The 22,560-nt window shown below is 36.8% G+C and overlaps 1 protein-coding gene across 1 annotated transcript in view; it reads right to left on the bottom strand.

The window, feature by feature from the left end:
• Nucleotides 1-22,560, bottom strand: part of DCC (DCC netrin 1 receptor) — a 1,016,863-nt gene that overhangs the window by 39,205 nt on the left and 955,098 nt on the right. The window contains exons 27-28 of the mRNA XM_036763165.1: nt 15,056-15,217; nt 6,490-6,702 (exon numbers count right to left, since the gene is read on the bottom strand). Of these exons, the coding sequence (XP_036619060.1) occupies nt 6,490-6,702; nt 15,056-15,217 (375 nt within the window). The remainder of the gene's footprint in view (nt 1-6,489; nt 6,703-15,055; nt 15,218-22,560) is intronic.

Raw genomic sequence — 22,560 nt, 5'->3', positions numbered from 1 at the left:
TGAAAATGAGCCAAATTCTTCCAGTCTCATATATTTCCATAGCATATGTACCACTGGCAATAATTATCTATGTGACTTTGGGCAAATATTCTCCCTATATTGGGGCTCTGCAAAACTGACACTGGTGATGTGCCACAATACACCTCCAAAAAACATTTACTGAGCTTTTTTTTTTACCTTTTCTTCAAGGACATTAACTTGGTAACTTACTGCATTTTACTAAAAGAATTTAAGATGGGAGTCAGCTTGGCATAATGGAAAGAAACATGGATTTGGAGTAAAAGAGAGGATTTGGGTTCATTTTCCAGATCTGTAATGGATGACCTCTGTGACCTTGGCTATGTCTCTCATTGGGTCTCAGATTCCTCCTCTGGAAAATGAAAGGTTTGAACCAGATGATCTCCAAGATATCTTCTAGCTTTAAATCCGGAGTCTTAAGCTATAAATTTAATTTTAATTTAAAACAAAATTCTAACCTGGGTGTGGTCGTGTGGGTCTGTAATCTCAATTACCTAAGAGGAGTTCTGAGTTGCAGTGGTGTAATCCATTTGAGTGTCTGCATTAAATACTACTTTACTGTGGACAGAAATGGGGAGTGATGGAGGCTGGGAGGCCACAATGTTGCCTAATTGGAGGTGAGCTCTCCAGGATCACAGGGCAAGGTAGGGAGATCCAATCACAAAAACAAACAAGCTGCTATTAGAGAGGCAAGGAAGGTTCTAAAAAGACCTTTAAATTAACACATGGGTTTAAACATGAATGGTAATGGGCTGTAGCATAATGGATACAGACAATTTTCTATGATTGACTGGTGATGGATCTAATATAATCAAATGTGTGCAAGTGTTGCTGTTATTCACTTGGGCCAAGCAATGAGCGCCATTCCCCTCATTCCCACCCCTGCCTGTGACTGATTTGGGCAGAACAGAGTAGTCTTGTGTTCTCCTTGATGAAAATTGCTAATGGTTGCCTACAAGTGGCTGAACAAAGACACTTGGATTAATATAATGTAGTAATTTATGGGCAGTTTTTTATGAAAGCGTATTTACTGAAATGAGGCCTGCCAAAAAGATCAGGTTACAGCAGGAATACATGACTTCCCAACTAGCCATAAAACATAAATCAGCAGCTGTTGCTGTCCACTGTCAGTGATGGCCTCCCTCCCCACATTCTCACTCTTCAGACAAATTGGATCACAAGCCACAATTTGTAGGGGGAAAAATCAAACTCAATTTCGCAGTACAATGAAGTGAGTCTGGAACCTGTCATGTCCACTGACATATTGATCCTTGGAAGATTGAAAAGATGGGAATAGCCTGGGTTTTTATTTTTTTTAAATACATATATAAAAAAGGAATATATAAATGGAGGGAAATATAGCACTTAAGCATCCTTACAAAGATGCAGGGGCTTGAAGGGGCTCAAGTTATAAACCTGGGCTATAATATAAAAGCCACTATTAAAAGGGTCACATTTTCTTTCCCCTTAGACTTACTGCTTCAGAAGACAAATGGCCTCCTAATCCAGGTTCATTTAAAGTGCAGCTGATCATTTCAACAGCTAAAAGGAATTTTCGCTAGGGAAGGGGAAAAAAAATCCCCTTTCTTGGCCCTTTGTGGAATTTATGTCAGATCTATAATGCAATAAGCCCAACATTCCATCAAACATTTTCTATTTAACCTGAAAGGGGACTAAGCCAAATCACTTATATGTCTGTGTCTGTGATTTGCAAAGTGAAGTGACTGCAGTCACAATGGAACTTGTAAAGGAAAGATTGCCCCGTTCTTCTCGTCTTCAGATTACGCATTAGAGAACAGGAGCACTCTATCACAGGGTGCTGATGAAATTGTTAGAAGCTCCATAAAACATCTAAGAGTCAGTTAAGCTAAATACTCTAGCTCACCAGGGAAGGGGGGTGCGGTGCAGAGAGGAGAGAATAGAATGAGGGTAGGCTTTCAGGTAGGCTAAATGCCAGTCACAATGACAGCAAGATGATTTCCTAATTATTGCTGACCAGATCATAGCTGCAGAATGCTTTCCATTGATGACAGCAAATCCTCCTATCCTCCCTTAACAAGTTTTGCCTTATGTACCACCAAAGCAGAGTACATGACACCATAATATATCTTTTATGAGAGGGGCAATCAAGTGCCTCAGAAAGTTTCACATTTGGAGTTTGGAGGTTCTGGGAATTTCAGAGAGAGAAGAAACCTTGAAGATGGTGTATTCCAAACTAAAGACCTTAGCCTAAGAGGGCCAGGGTCTCCCATTGCATCCTGGGCCACGTCCAGTCATCCTGGTGAATATCAGGCCACTGGACCCAGATGGCTCTGGGGGAGAAAGTGAGGCAGGTGACCTTGCATAGCCTTCCCTCACTCAATTCAAAGTCAATTGCAAGTCATGTCATCATTTCCCTGATATCATGGTCCTTTTCAAGAACAAACACAACGACAACAATAAACAAACAATCTAGAGTGCCAAGCTTGAAGTCAGAGAGATTACAGATCTAGAGTGAGAAAAGTCATTATAGGTCATCTAATTCAAGCTCTTCATTGTACAGGCAGGGAAACTAAGCTCACAGAAGTAAAGTAACCTGCCTCAGGTACACAGGTGAACCATATTGAACCCAGATCCTCTGACTCCTGAAATAATGCTCTTTCTATTGTATAACACTGCCTCCATTTGGGCTCAGTTCCTGAATTCTTGCTCTAGATGCAAGCTAGCTGTGTGATTCTGGGTAAATCACTTAACTTCTCAGTGCACCAAAAAAAATATTCTAAGAATGTAAGTCATAGGTTACATGTGAGTCTCAAATTTGTATCAACAGAGATGCCATAACTATGAAATCACAGATTGGCGGATTGAATTGGGCTAGTCCTCAAGAAATACAGTGAATGGAACATGAGTCCATACAATTATCTAAAACCTCCCTAACATGTCTGAGTGGCAGTATTGGTCTCTCCAATCCTCTGCCACACAATTATGTCATGCAATTCCCCTTTCTTGTTACCTGGGCCTAAGGCATTGTCAATCACTCCTATATTTGTATGAGACATCAGACTGTAGTATAATTGATACATATATGAGATGTTAGAATGAGGTATGTTCTTTAGAAATCATCTCTATATTTAACAAATGTTTCTGAAGTAATTGGAGATTCCAGTCTCTAATAGAAAATGCTATACTAACTTCATGGAGAAGTGGAGAGGAGTTTAGAAAAATGTGATATGATGGACTCTAGTGCCTGAGATTCACACTGTTCCTAGTGACTTGCTCAAGGTCAAACAGCTAGATAACCAAATGTCTTAACTATTTATCCTAACTTTTATGCTTTGAAAATAATGGCGAAACGCCCCCCCAAAAAAATTCATTTGGCATATACTTTATAAATTAACTGCCTCATGTTATTTTCTAAAGCAATGGCTTCTGGCAAATGACGATAACTCTATTAATAATTATGTACTTCTCTATTGTTATATTAAAATTATTTACAGTATTTTAAATGTCTACTAGAGAATGACTCTACTTCATCAATCAATTTGACTAAAGTCATGATTTTCTTAGAATTAAAATTTGCTGAAAGCTTCAAGTATTTCATCTTTGAGGCTAGGCAGTCTGTGGTTAGTGTCATTGCTAATACATTTGTCAGTCTGCTAATTTTCTTTTCCCATGAGAATAAACAGCAGCCCTCCCTTAAAAGCATACTATTTACCATGTGTCAGAGACACACACAGGAAGATGCTATTTGGAAATCATGAAGTGAGACATTATAAAATGAGCAGGAATCACATTGAAACAATGGAATCGGGGGTGAAGACAGAGAACAAGAGACATTTAATAACCCTAAGAGGAGAATCAAGGATGGAATTAGACAGAGGGGAAAACAACTGAAGAAAGAAGTTAAAAGAAATATAAAATACAATAGAAAACTCAAGCTAAAAAGAGAAGGTACTGAAAAAAATTAGAAGGAGCAATTTTAATGATAATGATAATGATGATGGCTGACATGTGTACAGCAATTTAGGGTTTAAAAAGCACTTTACATACATTATCTCTTTTGATCCTTCTAACAACCCTGTGAGGTGAGGAAAGCAAAAATGTGACAAAGAACATATCAAACACACAAGACTGAAATCAAAGGAGAAAAATGGGGAGGGTGGGAGAGAAGAAAAGAAAACCTCATGAGAGTCTACTGGGAAAAGACTGAGTAATATCCACAAGCCTTGTTTACATTTTTAGATTGGGATACCAGTCCTTTAAGTAAAAAATACTCTTGGGAACAACAGTTTTGACTGCATTTCCACAAAGTTAGTCAAACGTGGTAATCATACATGTATTACTAATTACATATTTCTTTAATGTGAAGTCTAAGATGAAAATATTTTCAGCAAGCATGGTGATAGACTTTTCAGTAGGAAGTTTGATATTATTAAAACTGAAGTAAGGAAGCCCTAAACCTAGCAAATGCTGCTACTCCTTTCATCTTTTCATTTCCTGTCACCAATTGCACTCTTCAATGATGAATGACAGGTGTTCCTTCTCAAAGCCATGAACCTTTTTGGGGACATTATTAACACTTGCATTTGGACTACATGTATTGTATTGTAAGAACATTGTGTTCCATAACCAGAATCAAATCTCTGGTGAAAACTGAGTCTTATTTTTCCAGAATCCCATTCCCATTGTCTATTTCTATTTTATCTGCACAAAATATTGCCCAAATCAAGAATTATAGAATCCATGTTGGAAAGGACCTCAGAGGTCATTTTATCCAACTCATGTCTTCCCTCTGCAATGCCCATTCTGAGCCCAGTCCTTCTTGAGGCAGTACATTCCATATTTGGATCACTCTAATTGTTTTCAATTTCTATACATTGTTCCTGGTTAGTCTCCCTACAATCAAGCTGAAGAAGAATATGAGCATATTTTCCCCAGCAAATTGAAAATAGATTTTTGTAAATGTAGTTGAGTGTTATTAAATAAAGGAAAAATGAATTTGGAAATTTAAAGCATGTTTTAAAAGAATTTAGGCATTAAAGCTTTACAATGTCAGATTGAATAGGGAAAAAATACAATTTTTTTTTGCTTTCCTTATTGGCTTATATTGCCTGACCAGATCATTTTGGTGTAGTAGTGTCCACCACACTTAAATTTCCAATGGTCTACTGATATATCAGACAGGGGAGAAGGCATGGACAAGACTCCCTGGCAAGCCTTTCCAGTGTTTCCCAATTTCATCATCAACTTCACCTTTCCCACATCAGGAAAAAAGTGTGTCCACTCCAGAAAAAAATAGGGTCTTTTGAATATTTAGGTGGAACTGGGGGTAAGGACAGAGTACAAGTGACGTTTAATCATCTTAAGAGAAGAATCAAGGTTGGAGTTAGTGGAGAAAACAACTGATAAGATGATTCTTTAATTGGCATGGCAGGTCCAGCTAGAGTGTGTGTTGAGGTGCATGCTAGTAGTCTAGGGTCCTCTACTTAGCACAAACCCATGTCACATGTTTCTAAACTCCTCTCCACTTCTCCATGAAGTTAGTATAGCATTTTCTATTAGAGATTGGAATCTCCAATTACTTCAGAAACATTTGTTAAATACAGAGATGATTTCTAAAGAACATACATCATTCTAACATCTCATATATGTATCAATTACACTACAGTCTGATGTCTCATACAAGTATAGGAGTGATTGACAATGCCTTAGGCCCAGCTAACAAGAAAGGAGAATTGCATGACATAATTGTGTGGCAGAGGATTGGAGAGACTAATACTGCCACTCAGACACATTAGGGAGGTTTTAGTTAATTGTATGGACTCATGTTCCATTCACTGTATTTCTTGAGGACTAGCCCAATTTAATCTGCCAAGTATCTTTTAGAGGACTTTACTTGAAAAAAAAAGAATGAAAGAAACAAATAAAACCTTCCTAACAGTAATGAGGAAACTAACATATCTATTGGATTGTAATACCTGAAAGATGACAAAGTATAAAACAATAGGAATTAGGAAGATAACTTCCACAGATTTAAGAAAATATATATCTTTAGCTCTTCTATAATCACTTTATCTAGTCCCTGGGTTCCTCACTCTTGCATGATACTCTTTCTTCATGCCATCCCTCCTGCTAACCTCTCTAGACCCATCATCTGTCTGGATGCTGGGGGTTGGGGAGTCTCTGGTGGGCATATCTTGAGAACACCTGCTAACAAACAGCCTGAAATATTAACTAAAGGACAGAATATCAGTGGGCGATTTCACAAGGGAATGAAATCCACGGCAACTACCAAAGAGATATTTAAAATCAACTTCACAAATATCAGCTACAAATACGAGGAACACCGATATAGATAAAAAGAACACATCACACACTCTCTTTTCTCTGGTGCTTGTCTACTGGGTAATAGCACGATCAACAGCAGGACCTTCAAGTGGGAAGATTGATGATGCCTTTGCATGTTTCAGTGTGTCCAAACATGGCACTTACCTGTCTGAGACAAAAGTGGTGTGTAAGGGACTTTTGGTTCTATTGCACTCATTGGTGGAGGTAGCAAGGGATTGGCAAAACTGCGGAGTGGATGAGTGGGTCGAACACAGGCTGTAGGGATGGTCCTACTCGGAGCTTCCTCACTGCTGGGGTGCTCAGGCTGTGTCTGGGGCAACAGGGGTGGCTGCTGGGGAGTTGGTCCTTCACTAACCGCTGTAAGAAAAACAGAAAAAGAACATTATTCAAGCGAGGCATTAGAGCTGTAACTAAGGGCAACCAGGTCTTGATCTCAGGGTGCCAACAACAATTACTCTCTTTCAACACTGTAGAAATAACCAAGATCTGTACTGAAATAGCAAGATTGGTTAAAAGAAAAAGCTAACAATTAGCAAAGGATTCTTCCCCTCTATCTTTAATGTCTGAGTGAACCACCCCCTATTCCACTCTCCCTATGTCCCAGGGTCTGTGTCTCATTCCTTCCACTCAGCTTATCTTCTCTTTACATGTTGTTTTTGGAGTAGTTTTTGTTCTCTTTTCCCTGATCACATCTTATAAAGCTTTCCCTAAAAATGAAAAAAAAAAACCAATCAGAGCTCCGGAATTTTTTTCCATTAATCCATCAATTAATCAATAAACCTTTATCAAGCTTTCACTATGTGAAGGACACTGTGATAAGTGCTGGGGATACAAAAAAAGGTAAAAACACACTCCCTCCACTCAAGGAGCTCATATTCTAATGGAGCCAATTTTTTTCCCTTTAGAGCAGGGATGCTTAATCTCACAGCCTTGAACTTGTTTTTAGGGGGAAAAAATTGATAACTGTCTTTAAGTATAATTGGTTTTCTTTATGATGACACATATTTTATTTATGCATTTAAAAACATTACTCAGAGAAGGGGTCCATGACACACAAGCAAAAAAAGCCTGCCTTAGGGTGACAGCATGGGATTGAGTCTGACTTCTTTTCACACCAAGTAAGAAATCTTATACCCCTGTTTTCTTTTTTTCTCACTATTTTTCCTACTGTTATCCCCTATAATACAAGTAGGTATTCATTTCAAAAACTTACAAATACCAAGCTGCTAAGATCTTTGTTTCATGAAGGCTGGTAAGATATATTTCACCACCATTCTATATTGGCTGCGCTGGCTAGGCCCTATAATCATAAGTGATGAGGTGGGAGAAACATTATTTCTTCTTATATAACTAGCAGTATCAGTAAAATCCAATGTGCCAAAACCTGGCTCCAGCTGCATGATTATCTCACAGCCAACATGCCAATTTTTCTGTGATTTAAACATGCCATGTCAACCGTCAAACAAATCAGTTACTTAATGCTCAAAGGCATTTCTAATAAAATGATACAAATAATAATCACTATCATTATCTTCTATATCAAAATAAAGACATGGCTAGCTAAAGCTTATTTGTAGGATGAATCTATCCGAACAGGTTTCCTGGATGTAGCATTATGATTCTTCCCTCTCTGATAGCAAAACCTTATAATTTTCAGTCAGATTACTATACTTGAGAAGGTTCTGCATAGTCATTTGTAACAGTCCAAAGGAAGAGTGGAAAACTTTGTGCTGGGGAGCCCTGGCTTTTACTCAGAGAATAGAGGTACCTAAGACTAAAGGCTTCAAAAACATGCTAAGGGCGTTTTGATTGTGCTTTAACCTACATGATGAAAGAAAAAAAAATAAATGGGACTAATTTAAACTTAAATTAAAATAGCTATATAAGAAATATAAGCCAATTCAAAGTAAGTGAAGTACTTCTAATGATCTCTTGCCCAAGTTTATCATGACTGCTCTAAGCAGTAATCCTGCCCAAAGCAGTGGGGGAAGGAAATTTCTCCCTTTTGAGTGACAAGGATAATTTCAAGATAATTATCCCACTTTGTAAGATAATTTCCAGCCAACTTCTCACTGGGAGGTTCTGAAAGAACAACAGAAGGGCAGAGAAGATGGACAAGAAGCCTAACCAAACTGTAGAGAGGATGAGATTATAAAACATTGAACTAGGACACAGAAATGCAGACATTGAATGACAATCTCACAGAATATTATTTTGTGAAGAAATATTTTCTTCTGGAAGAAAGGAAGGAAGGAAACAACTATTACATTAAGTGGTTACCATATGTCAGGCACCGTACTAAGCACTTTAAAAATGTTATCTCATTAATAAACCCCCATTTTATAGTTGAGGAAAGTAAGGAAGACAGAGATTAAGTGATTTGCCCAGGGTCCCGGAGCTAGTATCTGCCTGAGGCCGGATTTGAACTCAGGTCTTCCTTACATGAGGCCTAGAACTCTATTCACTGTATCACCTAACTGCCTCTGAGCTACTTCAAACCTGTATAATCTTGGCAAATCACTTATGTTTTCTGAGCTTTAGTTTGTCATCTGTAAAATAAAGTGGCTGAACTAAATGAATGGTAACATCCCTTTTACCTCTCTGTAACAACAATGCTACTTGCTACTACTGTGGCTATATAAGGCCAATAACACCAGCACACAGGAGGGCTACTAGCACAGGTTCTTTGATCTGCTTTACTAAGAAAAGCAACTTTAAGGGGTTAACGATCTTACTTTAATTAAACATACATATATCATTCACTTAGTTGAGGGGAAAAAGTCAGCACCCTGAACTTCAGAGAAAACACAAACAGAAATTACAAGCAGAAATTATATAAACAGAGCAAAATAACACAAATCAACAAACAGGCTTCTAGCTGTCTGACCAAGACATTACATACATAGTTACCAGAGAGAGAAGCACCAACATCTGTGTTTTCAAAGCCAGGGGGGCTCCTTAATATCTTGTCTGGTCAAATCACATGACACTCTTCTAGTGAGTGAGCCCCAAGCACAATGCTAAGCTCAGAGTATATATTCACTTCTTCAGGGTCAAAGGGTGTCACAACCATGCAACTCAAACCCATGTGACCTAAGCCTTCTTGTGACTTAAGCAGGTCATCAAAGACTCCTAATTCAATCAAAGACTCTTGATTAAACAAAGGCAAGACTGAAAGGCACTTGATTGCCTCAGTGCTGAAAAGCATTCCAAAACAAAAGACAGCAAAAAGTCCCACTTTACTTGCCATTACACTCTCAATAAGATCCTAAGTCTATGTAAGTGGACTAGCAACCCCTCAATTCAAACATTCTATAACTCTCTTATTCCAATAGTGAAGGAAGAATATAAAGATACTTTATAGAAATAGGTCAGGATACAGTAAATAAATAGGGGATCTAACATATTTTGATTCCACAGATTAACCTCAGAAGCTGAAGGGACTGATGAAACTGGGGGAATGAGGCAAATGTGGGAAGTTAGAACATTAAAATAAAAAGAAACATGCTAAATCCACTTGAAAAAAAATGCCCTCTTAAAGAATGACATATCTCCATACATATCAGAAGAAGAAACAAACAATAGCAAAAAAATGGTCTTTCTAAAATTAAAAATAAAATAAAAATTGACCTGGAGATAGAGAGAAACTAACTAAATTAAAATAATTAAATGACATATTTAATGGAGAATACTGTCCATTAAGGGGGTCCATGACATAGCAGATAGCCAGTTTGCCTTGGAGTCAGGAATACAGTTCTTTTGCTAAGTACAAGTCATGTCCCTGAAATATAGTGTGTCCCTAAGCAAGTCACTTAACATCTTGGTGCCCCCCAGATCACTAAATTACAGAGAGGTTAAAAATCATCATTACAGGAGGAAGTTTACAATGAGATGTTTCACACACTGATAAAATCACAGGTCAAGATAATAAAACTTAATAATAATAATAAATATCATGGTAAAACAACAACAACAAAAACCCAGCAATAATCACAAAGCCACGCACATATTATTACCCTTAGATCCTTGGGATTGAATAGTCCGCAGTGTCAAAACAAGATAATAAAATTGTCTGAGTCAAAGCAGCAGAATCAAATCATTGGAGTCAGCATGGATTGTAATTGCATCTTTTCCGCTTTATAACTTAGGAAAGCAACAAAACCCTGGGGCACATAAGTGAAACAACAGAACACATGGCTAGTGAAAAACCCTACTATGGCTCCCCTGTCTTGCTCCCAAATCCTATTCTAGATTGTAAGCTATCCCCTAAGACACCTAGCACATGACTTGTACATCGGAGGCATTCAGATCTTTCCTGAGCTATGAATTTGTGAAAGTATAAAATTCCTTATTAAAAAATACATAAGCACAAGCATTCCTCCACTATTCTCCCCACCCTCCCCCCTTTCAGTTTTACTATTCTTATGACTTATTTTGTCTTGATTCTCTCCAAAATCTACCTCCTTCCCCTTGTTTGCTTCATTACTCTTCTGGGGAACTTTTATCCTGAGGTCCTCTTCTATTCATTGGTAGCAACCCTCATTATCATCATTTTGGGAAGGGTTCCAGCTTCTCTCTCCCCTTTCTGCTACCCCTATATATGTCGTCTTCCTCATTTGATTTGTAAGTTCTTGGAACACAGGGACTGTCCTAGATGATTACATTTCCATCTCCAGGTCTTAACACATAAAGTCACTAAATAAATCTTTCCTTCCTTCTTCCTTCCTTTCTTCCTTTCTTTTTTTCTTCCTTTCTTTCTTCCTTCCTTCCTTCCTCCTTTCCTTCCTTTCTTTCTTTCTATTCATCAGGTGTCTAGATCAAAGTCGTTGAGGTCACTGGAGACTAGGGAACTTAAACCAGTTGGGTAAACTTTTACTTTACTGACTATTTTTCATTCTGTTTATTAAGTTGACTGATAAGACATCTCCACCAAGAGTCATAAGTGGTTTCTGCTTGAGTGAGAACAGTGAGCTTTTCCATGTTCCAAGGCATTTGGAAACCAATACTCTCTACTCAGAAGTCTGCCTGTAGGTGAAAATTAATTGCTTTAGGTAATTCATGTGATTGGAAATATATTTAGCTTCCCAGAAAACAGGGCATATAATTTTTTCCCCTCAGTACCTAAGCAAACTGAAATGCTTTGCATGTTCTATTATGCTGTACATAAAATAGTAAGTGCTTGATAAATTTTTGAAGGAATGAGTGCATGACAGATTCATCTTGAAGTTTTTAGAAAGTCTTGAAATGACCATTATCTCTCTTACTGTTTGGATGACCCAGACGATATCTTAATTCAAAGCTACACAAATTATGGAAGTACAGAAGTTGATTTATTGAAGTTAAGTCAGTGGTTGAGATAGTATGCATACACATAAATATGTTTGCACACATAAATGGGTGCACTGGAACTAACTTGAAAAGGCCAAAAGAGCTAATTTAAATGTTCAGTATAAGCATTTACACATCAGATATCAGCTACAACTGAGAGCTTGATTAATTGTGGATTTCATAGACTTATGAAAGTGAGAGAGAAAATGTTGGTAATCTAGAATAATCTTGAGTTTTGTGAGATCCTGAAATCAAACATTTTGCCATCACACTCTTGTATGTACATCTCTTTCTACCTCTATCCATATCTTTTTCATTGGTGGTGCTATGCAACACAATTCAAATTGCATACAATTGTATTTTATTTCTATTTGTTTTGATTTTCAAATTAGTTTTTCATGAATGAGCTAACTTTTACTGAGAAGATACTACATGTAGCATATGTTGGATCTGGAGTCAGAGGACATGGGTTTGAGTCCCTTCAATACTTTACCATGTGTTTGACCTCAGCTAAGTCATGTAACCATTTTGGGTTTCAGTTTGTTCATCTGTAAAATCCCAGGCATTGACTCAGTAACTTCTAAGCTCCTTTATAATTCTAAATCTACAATCTATGATCACAGTCCTCAAGGAGTTTGTATTGTAATTGGCTAAAAAGGAAGAATGCAGGAAATATTCGTAAGAACATACAAGAGAAGAACATGCATGGAAAATCATTAGCAGCACTTAATCAATACCAGTTGTTACAACAAGCATTTACAAAGGGCCTGCTGTGTGCACAGCACAGTGTCAAGCTCATACTGTGCATGTGATATATATTAAAGACGTCCTGCCATTAATGTAGCCAGGAAGGGCTACTAATGTGTCTGCCTACAGTCAACAAATACTTCCTTCAGAAAGGCCAGACCACTCATATGCATCTATAGGAACTTAACAGAAAAAAAAATCACAGGTTTATAGACTTAGAAGGGGAAGGAACAAAAACTTTAGATGGCAGCTATGTGGTACAGTAGACAGAACACTGAGCTTGGAATAAGGAAGGTTCATCTTCCTGAGTTCAAATCCGGCCTCAGACACTTTTTAGCTCTGTGACCCTAGGCAAGTCATTTAACCCTGTTTGCTTCAGTTCCACATACTGAGTTAGAAAAAGAAATGGTGAGCTACTCTAGTATCTTTGCCAAGAAAACCCCAAACGGGGTCACGAAGAGTTGAAATGACTGAACAGCGACAATTCACTCTCCTTTTTCAGAGAGTAGATTCAATGAGGTTAAGTGACTTGCCCAATGTCACGTAGCTAAGAACTGGCAGGGCAGGGCCTTAGTCCCAATCTTCTAACTCCAAATCATTTTTCCCCCACTTCCAACTGTGCTGATTAATTTTCCAGAAGTTGTCATAGTAGTTAGTTAAGAGTCAGGAGGCTTCCAGTCATCCTTCAATAACAACACTCTCCAACTTATTTTTAGGGAATATGTTCCATCTTCTTACAAATAATTCTACTCTCTGGAAAAGGTGCACACTGAGTAAAGGGAGAAAAAAATTCAACTGCTTTCTGACAGATTTTTTTGATGCCTTTTAATTCTAACCTTGCAATAGTAAGACAATTTATGGTTTCTTAAAGCTATCTGTGATGGGTTGGAAAAAAATACAACTTACCTCACAAACATATTTTATCAATGTTACCATCTTATCTATTTCAAATCAGCTTATTATACAAGAGCTGTTGAATTACCTGCTCTTAACTAAGAAATGAAAGCCATAAAATCAATGTAGAAATATTATATTTGATTGTGGAAAAAATCAAATGGAAGAGGGGAAAAAATCCATATACATAAAATTATCTTGAGAGTAGTTTTTTTTAATCTATCTATCTGGGCAGCTGGTTGGCTCAGTGGATGGAGTGCAGGGCCTGGACTCTAGAAAACCTGATTTCAAATCCAGCCTCAGACACTTATCAGCTGTGTGACCCTAGGTAAGTGTTTCAACAATCTGGGTAGCAGCTGCTATGGGGGTGTAAAACCAACAACAACCAGCTGCAAGCCCAGGTTTTTTTTATCTGCTTTACTAAGGAAAGCAACATTAAGGGGTTAACAATCTTACTTTAGTCCAGCGTACAAATATCATTCACTTAGTTCAGGGGAAAAAGCCAGCACCCTGAACTTCAGAGAAAATACAAACAAATTACAAACATTAACAGACAGACCTTGTCTGATTCAAATCCCAAGGCATAGTCACCAGAGTTTAACAAAGTCCAAACACCTGGGCAAGCTAGAGGGCTCTTAACTACAGCTGCCTGGAGTCTGCACATCAGCGTGCCACCAAGAATGACAGCCCTAAGCAATAGCTCTGTCTTCCCTTTTTATGCACTCTTTAGCTGTCATCAAATGTCATCTGAGTGACCAGAACTTAACACCATCTGGGCGACCAGAACTTAAGCTCTTACTATTGGCACTGGAGTTAGCACCTCCCTTCATTGACCCCACCTGGAGCCCCACCTTAGTTACCAGTTCACACCCACATAGACTTAGCACCTAATAGATAGGGGTTTGGGCCTGGGGCTTAGCACCTAGTAAGACTCAATCAAAGACAATTAATCACTTTAAAACAGTAAGAAAGTCCCAACTTAATTGATATTACACCAAGTCACTTAACCCTGTTTGCCTCAGTTTCCTCACCTGTAAAATGAGCTGGAGAAAGAAACGGCTAACCACTCTATTATCTTTGCCATGAAAAACCACTGAGCAACAAATCCATCTCGTTAAATTGAAAGTTCTTTGAAGGCAGGGATGATCTTTTGCCTTTTTTTGTATCACCAGTGCTTAGCACAGTTCCTGGCACACAGTAGGCATTTAACAAATGTTTGTCTGTCCGTCTTCTCCTTTAAAAGATGCTACTAATGGAATCTCCTTGCCAGGAATTAGCTCTTACAGATGGAAAGGTATCACATCACTGGTTTAACTAAGTTAATCTAATGATGGGTCTGGCAGCAGAAGGCAAGAAGCATTTAGTTAAGTACTGGCTAATCAAGATTCAATGTTACAGATAACTAAGTTGTGATAAACAAGCTAAATTAGAGGATAATAACACTCCTTTATGAAGATGACAGAAGGAGTTAGCTTCCAGCATGACTTTTTTTTAACTGCTGAATTTCAGAATTTCCCCCCTTCCTCTGCCTTGACAATGGGGCTGACTTTTAAAGATTCCCATTGGAATACTCCATAAATATTTAAGCAGGATCTGGAGGATGGGATGCGTTGGTGGTATAAATTCTGATGTTCTTAAGATGCAAAGAGAACTTTCCTAGGACTAAGAAAGCCTGACTAATTCCTCTGACACTGCCAGAGTTAGCAGAGAGCTCACATAGAAGGAAATGAAAATACATTACACTGACTTCTTCCTGTTCCGAAGCCTCGATCAACAGCAAGTGTTGGGAATGGCACAGGGCGGAGAGTGAACTGGGGATGGGGGTAGCCACATGTTGGAGATGGCAAGATTCCTGGGTACTGGGCACTTTCTAGCGTTGGCACGGGGATGGCACTAACAACAGCTGCAAAACAAAAAATGTAAATTAATTTTATTTTAAATCCCAAATATTTCCATAAGAAACAAAAAGACACAGACAATTTTGACGAAAGAAAAAAATTACCATTATCCCTTCCACATTGCAGGGGTTAAGGGTATGGTGCCCCCAAGATTTGGAAAAATCTCGTAAAATGTTTTGGCCCTCATTTTATACCAGAGAAGTCTGACTTTTTCTTTGTCTTTTATGGGGTATTGATATTCTACAATACTATACATATATTTTATGCATTTCTGAGTTTCTGAACTTTTTCTGTGACATTTGCTAGTCTTTGTGTATTATCTGTGGCTTCTGCAAAACTCCCTCAAAATTTTCATTTAATTTCTTATGCAACTCACCATATATTGAATCTGTGATAGAGAAAGTCACAATGTGGAAGGGATAGGTGTATGTGTATATATATATATATATACATAGATACTGCAAATGTTAAAGTGCTACATAAAATATATATATATATAATATATATAATATATATATATATATAATATATATATATATAATTATTACCTGTGATTGTGGCCCTCTAAAACTTTTAATTTTTTTTGTTTTTACATCACTTCCATTTCCAAATATATCTTCCCTCCTCCCCTACCCAGAAAGTCATCCCTTAAAAAACTGAATAAAAAGAAAATAATAAAATTTCTGCAAAACATGTTATATCTATCAATTATATAGTGCTTTGAGGAAGTAGAAGCTGGTATTATACACATTTTACAGATGAGGAAACCAAGGTATAAAGAGGATAAATGACTTGCTCAGAGTCACACAGGTTGGATTTGAAAAGGACTTCCTGACTCAAGTCCAATGCTCTATTCACTATGCCCCTGCTGCTGCTTCAACTAACCAACACATCAACTGAATCTGACAGTAAGTCAGTGTTCATACCAAGTCCTCACCTCTCCAGTAAAGGGACTGAGATACGTTTTCTTATCTCTTCTTTGGGGCCACACCTGGTCATTATAATTAGCCAGCATTCAAATAACATTTTTTTTAAAAATTAGAAAGTATTACTGTTTAAGAATGAAACTATGTACTTCGTGCAATAAACATATGAATGTACATATAATCAGGGATAAAAATTCTGTCTTTTTTAAAGAAATCAAATTGCTACAGTTGACTCAATTATTTTGGTCACCTTACAGAACAAACTAGGACAAGACACAGTCATTCATGTTGATTGACAGCTTTTGATGGTTTCCAGCAGCATGGTGGTCAGCACAATTGGTTTCCTCAGAAGAAAAATGATAGATCTAATGATATACTCTCAAAAATAAACCAGAGGTGAAATCGCTTGCATGATTTCTAACGACTTCTCTATTACTCTATCAGGGAAAAAATAGATTTCTACACACTGGTGCCTAATCACACTATTAAAACTAAGAAGCTTAAATTCCATCCAATTAATAAGGGGAGTCAATTTGAGTGATTTGGAATCTTTATGAAAAATAGTCCTTTTCTTATGATATTCCTAAGTCTGTAGGATTTCAAAAGAGAGGATTATTAATAGCTATTGACCCTACTGTTTCTTCCTTCTTCTCTGTGAAAGTAGGGAAGGAAGTGATAGTGAAGGTGATAAAGGAAAATAATGCCTTTATATAACGAGAATCAATAGCCCACATAGTGTGCAAAGATAAACAGATAGTAAATATTGTGGACCAAAAGTTTAGGACTCAAGATTCCACAACACCAACTACATCATAGTCTAGGGTATTCAATTCACACTATCTGAAGTTACCTAATTAACTTATATAGCACCTTTTATTTTGTACTACAAAAACATTAATTAATCTGTTCTCTTACCCACAGAGGTATGTCATAATGATCTCCCTTCCAGAAGATGAATAACTTTGAATGCAGAGATTAAATGACTTGGCCAGAGCTATAAGAATATAGTTTTGATAGGGACTTCAGGGGTCCAAATTTATATTTGTTTCAAATGTTCTAGTCAGCAGAGAATTCATCCTGCAAATACTTGTGGAGTACCTACTCTGTGTGTAGACCTCTATGAGGTATGGGGGAGGAGGGGGAGATATATGAGCGAAAAGATTCTGCTCTCACAAACCTGGTGGTCAAGTGTCTTCACTTCTGACTCCTGCTGAAGACGCATCGGGCTATTAAGTACCAGAGTTTCAAAAATAAGTCTAACTGATGATTTACAATGCAGATAGGCTCAATGTCCAGCAACCTGCCTTGGATGAGAATCTTTAGTTTCCCAGGTCTTCATTTTCACTTGTAAAGCATTTAGACCTACAACTCTCTCTCTCTCTCTCTCTCTCTCTCTCTCTCTCTCTCTCTCTCTCTCTCTTTCTCTCTCTCTCCCACCCTCCCTCCCTCCCTGTCATATATGTGTGTGTGTGTATATGTATATATATGTACATATATATATGTATATATATATATATGTACATATATATATGTATATATATATATATATATATATTACTCCTGCTATTTGGAAGATGGTTATTTGAAAAGATAATAATTCTGTGTCAAAATTCACAAAACACAATGTATTGAAGTCTCTCTTGATTTTTCTACTTCAATTTAAGCTTGGGTGGGGGAATAACAAAATACAGAAATCAAATCATAATCAATATCCATCACGATGCTATGTTTATGTGGATCAGCTAGAAAAAAGACAATGAGATAATGTTAATCATTTCCAATAAATCTTGGCTCAGTGACCAAAGAGGAGAATTCTATTCTGACACAGCTTGCTAACAATTGAATTTGTATCTGACATTAAAGTTATTAAGAGCTTGGAAATAGAAATTCTCCTACCAAATTGTGCAGCTCTTTTATCCCTAACAATCTGACAACAACTTTTTAAAATGTTATAACTAAATATAACTGATAGGGAATATGAAGTAGAGATTATTTAGGCTAGAGTCCAAGAAGTAAATACCCTGTAGTTCCCTAAATAGTTAAGCATGATACTTTAGAAACATATGTCTTTTTCTCCTTTTTGAGATATATGAGGAAAAGAGGTATGTTGAAATAAGAAATTGTTCCATTCCATTCCTTAATCATTATCTTTTCTCCATCCTTTCTGCAATGATCTGAAGTTTGCAAGGAATTGCAAACTAATATTAATTTATAAATATGCATTTTTACATTTCCTGGTCTTCATTGAAAAACAAATGGCATGGAAGGGTAACATAATCATTTTTACTCAAACTTTTATTGTTGCTTTTTATTTTTACATCATCTTTATTTGCAGAAAAAGCCCCCATCACCCCTTGTAACAGGATAAAACAAATAAAAAACCAAAAAACATATAGGCAATGTCTAAAAGTGTATGCAACACTATATGCCCATGGTTCTCCATCTCTCCCATGAAATTAGGGAGAAAGCATTCTTCTCTGTATGAGTTCACAAACTTTTTCATCCAAGGAAACTTTTGCAAAAGGAATTAATTTTCAAGTAATTATTTTCATTTGATATTTGTTATCCTGCCTTTCTCACTGAGGGTAAGAGACTATACAAAGTAATTGTGCCACAGTTGCTTGTAGAGTGTTATCTAGTGTCTATTTTGTTTATTGGGGGAAAGGAGGAAGAAAGATTGTCCATACATTCACAACCTTAATGGATAGATAGTGATGAAACATCTAGTGGGACTTGAGAATTATATATAAAGGCTAGAATCTCAAGAAATGCTGAGAAGAATAAAGAGATCTGTGATATAACTTTGAGATGGGAAGGGGTTACCTGACTTTTGAACTTGATCCGGATGCCACTAATGGCTTGATAATTCTTTACTCATATGGAATTTCCAGCAGATTCCAACACTATATTACTTTTCCCCTGACAAACAAAATCTCTTTAGCTATCATAAGATTCTCTCTTCAGCCACTATTCCCTTCTTCACATCTATTTCCTTAAAGGCAGGCATCCTATCTACCCTCTTAGGTCCATACAACCTGACAATTTAGTTCATCAGGAATTGTGCTCTTGACTCCTCCCCCCATTTTTTCCTTCTGCTCCTTCTTGCTCCTCAGGGATTTTGTTCTATTAATCATGGCCTTCTTTCTCTCATGTGTCTTCAATATCTCCCACTGTCTCCTTCCTATAGACTTAGCAACATGCTCAAATAACTCTAGTCCTAAAATAAAATAGAATTAAAGAAATAAAGATTCCTTGACTCTTTTCCATATAGTTATAATCATATCTTTCTTCCCCTTCACAACCAAACTCCTGGAAAAACTCTACCAGTGCTTCTAACCACTCCATCAATTAATTCATATAACAATTCATTAAAGAGGGAAAAAGTGTAATGATTTGTTGAGTAATAGCTAATTCATTCAATGAATGCTTGCAAGTAGTACAAGCTCAATGAAAGGACTGCTGGTGGAGCTACGGGGTAATACATTGTAATCCAGATGAGGGATTTTATAGTTTCCAGTAGTAAAAGGATATAAGATAATGTAGACAGGTGCACATAATTCAAATTACAATATAAGTACATAAGTGAAGTATAAAGTGATATGAAATCAGATGAAGGTAAAATCATTTCTAGTTGGGGAAGTTCAATGAGAAAGAAAAAAAGAAACAAAATTCTGGTCTGTTAGCCAGGATACTGGGGTTCTAAATCTAGCTTATTGCTAGCAAACTGTATGATATTGAACAAATAACAATTTTTTCTGGGCTTCGGGGTTCTCTTCTGTTAAATGGGAACGTTTTTTGTTAAATGAGATACAGTGTGACATGGTCAGTAAATAGCCAATTTGGGAGACAGATAGACATGGGTTCCAGTCCCACATTTGTGTAATCCTGGGCAAATCACTTAATCTTCCCTTCCTCTAGTCTCCAATACTATAAATTACGGAGACAGCATTGACTTGCTTTGGTAGAGTGAGTTTCTCATTAGTAGCTCTCTACACCAATGAAATCGAAGGTCCAGTCTCTATCCTCTTAATTACTTTTGTATTTCTCAAATCCTTCTACTAAATTGTAACCTGCATGAGGGCAGAAGAATTTCTATGCTAAACATTTTATTTCTCTTAGAACTTAGACCATGGTTCTGTAAAACAGTTGGTTAATAAACATTTATTCCATTTAGATTTCAATTGTAGCTTCAAAATCCTGTGCTCAAGACATTTCAGAAAGATAGATATTTGCAATATATCATGTATGGAAATTCTAGAAATACCTTAGAAAGGAATTCTAATGTCTCAGAGTCTTTGCTGTCATTTTGACAAGATAGAGATTAGAACGATACTCAGAAAAATACGGTAGCAGATACACAAAAAAAAAGAGTTCCCAATTTTAAGATGAGTTATGTTCCAAACATTTGTAAGTCAGGTACTTAGAAGTTAGTTTCTCAAAGAAATATTATAAATGGTGGCTAGGTTGACAAGAGAGTCCCTTAAAAGGCTACCAACAATGTAGGTGAAATCTTGTACACATGCAATAAAAAGAATAGAAAACAATTCTGTTGCAATTCCGGGGATCATGCAGAACCAAAAAACAATACATTTGGAAAATAGTTTTCCATTTATCTTAAATTTTGACATTTGAAGAAAAATAGGTTTAACTAGAGAGTCTAAGGAGAGAGAAGGAGACTTTTTGTAGAAATTTTGGAAGACTTCTGAGCATGATAAAGAGGTTTAGGTGTTAGTGATTTAGTCATTCATTCATTCTATTATCATGTACTAAATATATAGGATAAATAGTAGGGAGGTAAGAAACATTAAATGTTATATACTGGGGAAGATCTGACTATTCAATAAGAGATGAGTCCCTGCTCTCATGGAAATCACATTTTTGTGGTTCCTAATGTCCCCTTGAAACTTATAACTTTCCTTTTTCTTCATATGGGCATATAACTAGCACTACTATTACACTTCGCTGTAAAAGGAGAGGAGGGAAAAGAGGATCTGAGGTCCCTACTTTTTTTCCATTATACTAATCATGGCTGATGGGGAAACAAAACTTTATAGAGGTTATGTGAGTAGCCGAAGACCACATGGGTAGTTGCCAGCATTCTTTGGAGTAGGGAGGGGAATGGGTGACAATTTACAGATGAAACAAAAAACACAGAAAAAGACAAAACTTTTTTTCTTTTGTAAAGAAAACTAGGTCAGATTTAGAAGACAGAAGGGACATAAAACTAAAGAGGAACTAAAGTGAGGAACATAGACATTGGAGGCAGCATAGTGCAGGTCAAAAGATGTGTGCATGTGGAGTCAAAACTGACTTGTACTCTAAGACCCAATTCTCTTTTAGCTCTAAACCTATGTCATGTGTCTATGTGTGCATACATGTATGTGTGGGTGTTCCTGTGTAAGATAGCCTAAATGGAAATTAACTGAACTGGGAGTATTAAGAGATATAAGACAGGAAGGAGGGTGGCAAATTGTATGTGAACCTCTAAGAGAAGAAAGGAAATGGTGGAGAAGAGACATGGGATAAGTTGCTCCATACTTGGGCAAATGGTTCTGTTGACCTAGGAGTATTTAAGTGGTGCCCAAAGAAAATGAATATGTGTAGCATGCTTAGGGGTAGTAAAAGAAAGAGGAGGCACTATGAAAATATCATTTTACATATACAATGATTGCAAAGGATCATTGCTCCTTAAAATGCTTGTGACTCAGAGACTATTGATATAACACTTTTCTGGAATCCAAAGCAAAGTACTAGTATTGAATCCTGGCTGAAATCACCTGAGTGATTGACTAGTCCAAACCTCTTCTTTTACATATGAGGACATTGAGACTCACGCTGGCTAAATGGCCATGATTATGGAGATCTCCGTGTTTCAGCAGTATTCAAACCAAAGCTCAGCATCTTATCCACTTAAGAAATATTGCCTTTTTGCAAGTAAAATGATTCAGAAAAGAAGAGAGGATATGCTTTATATTGTAACAAACAAATTAAAAATACCATTAATAGTACTAATAAACATAATATTACTATTAACACTAATAGTACTAATAAACATAGCTCAGACTAAGTCATTTTGACTATTACAAATACTCAAATTAACTACAAAGGACATATGAAGGAAGATGCTATCTGTATCCAGAGAAAGAAATGATAAATACAAGTATGTATAGAATGGAATACACATGCACATATACATATATGTGTGCGTATACATATTTACATATTTGTAAATAGTAGCCAACTCTAGGGCACAGAGGAGAGAAAAAGAGGGGAAAAAGAAAGTTATAGGATTTATTATATTTAAAAGGAATAGCAAATTTTACATGATAGATTTATAGTTTCATGTGCAATCATCTTTTTTTCCTATTCTATATTGTGGAAGTGCTTGTTTTATTTCTTAAATGCATAATAAAATTAAACAT

This window comes from Trichosurus vulpecula, chromosome 1, assembly GCF_011100635.1.
Source record: "Trichosurus vulpecula isolate mTriVul1 chromosome 1, mTriVul1.pri, whole genome shotgun sequence".
NCBI classification, from domain to species: Eukaryota; Metazoa; Chordata; class Mammalia; order Diprotodontia; family Phalangeridae; genus Trichosurus; species Trichosurus vulpecula.
Note: the sequence above shows the minus strand (reverse complement) of the source record. Positions and strands in the feature narration are given on the sequence as shown.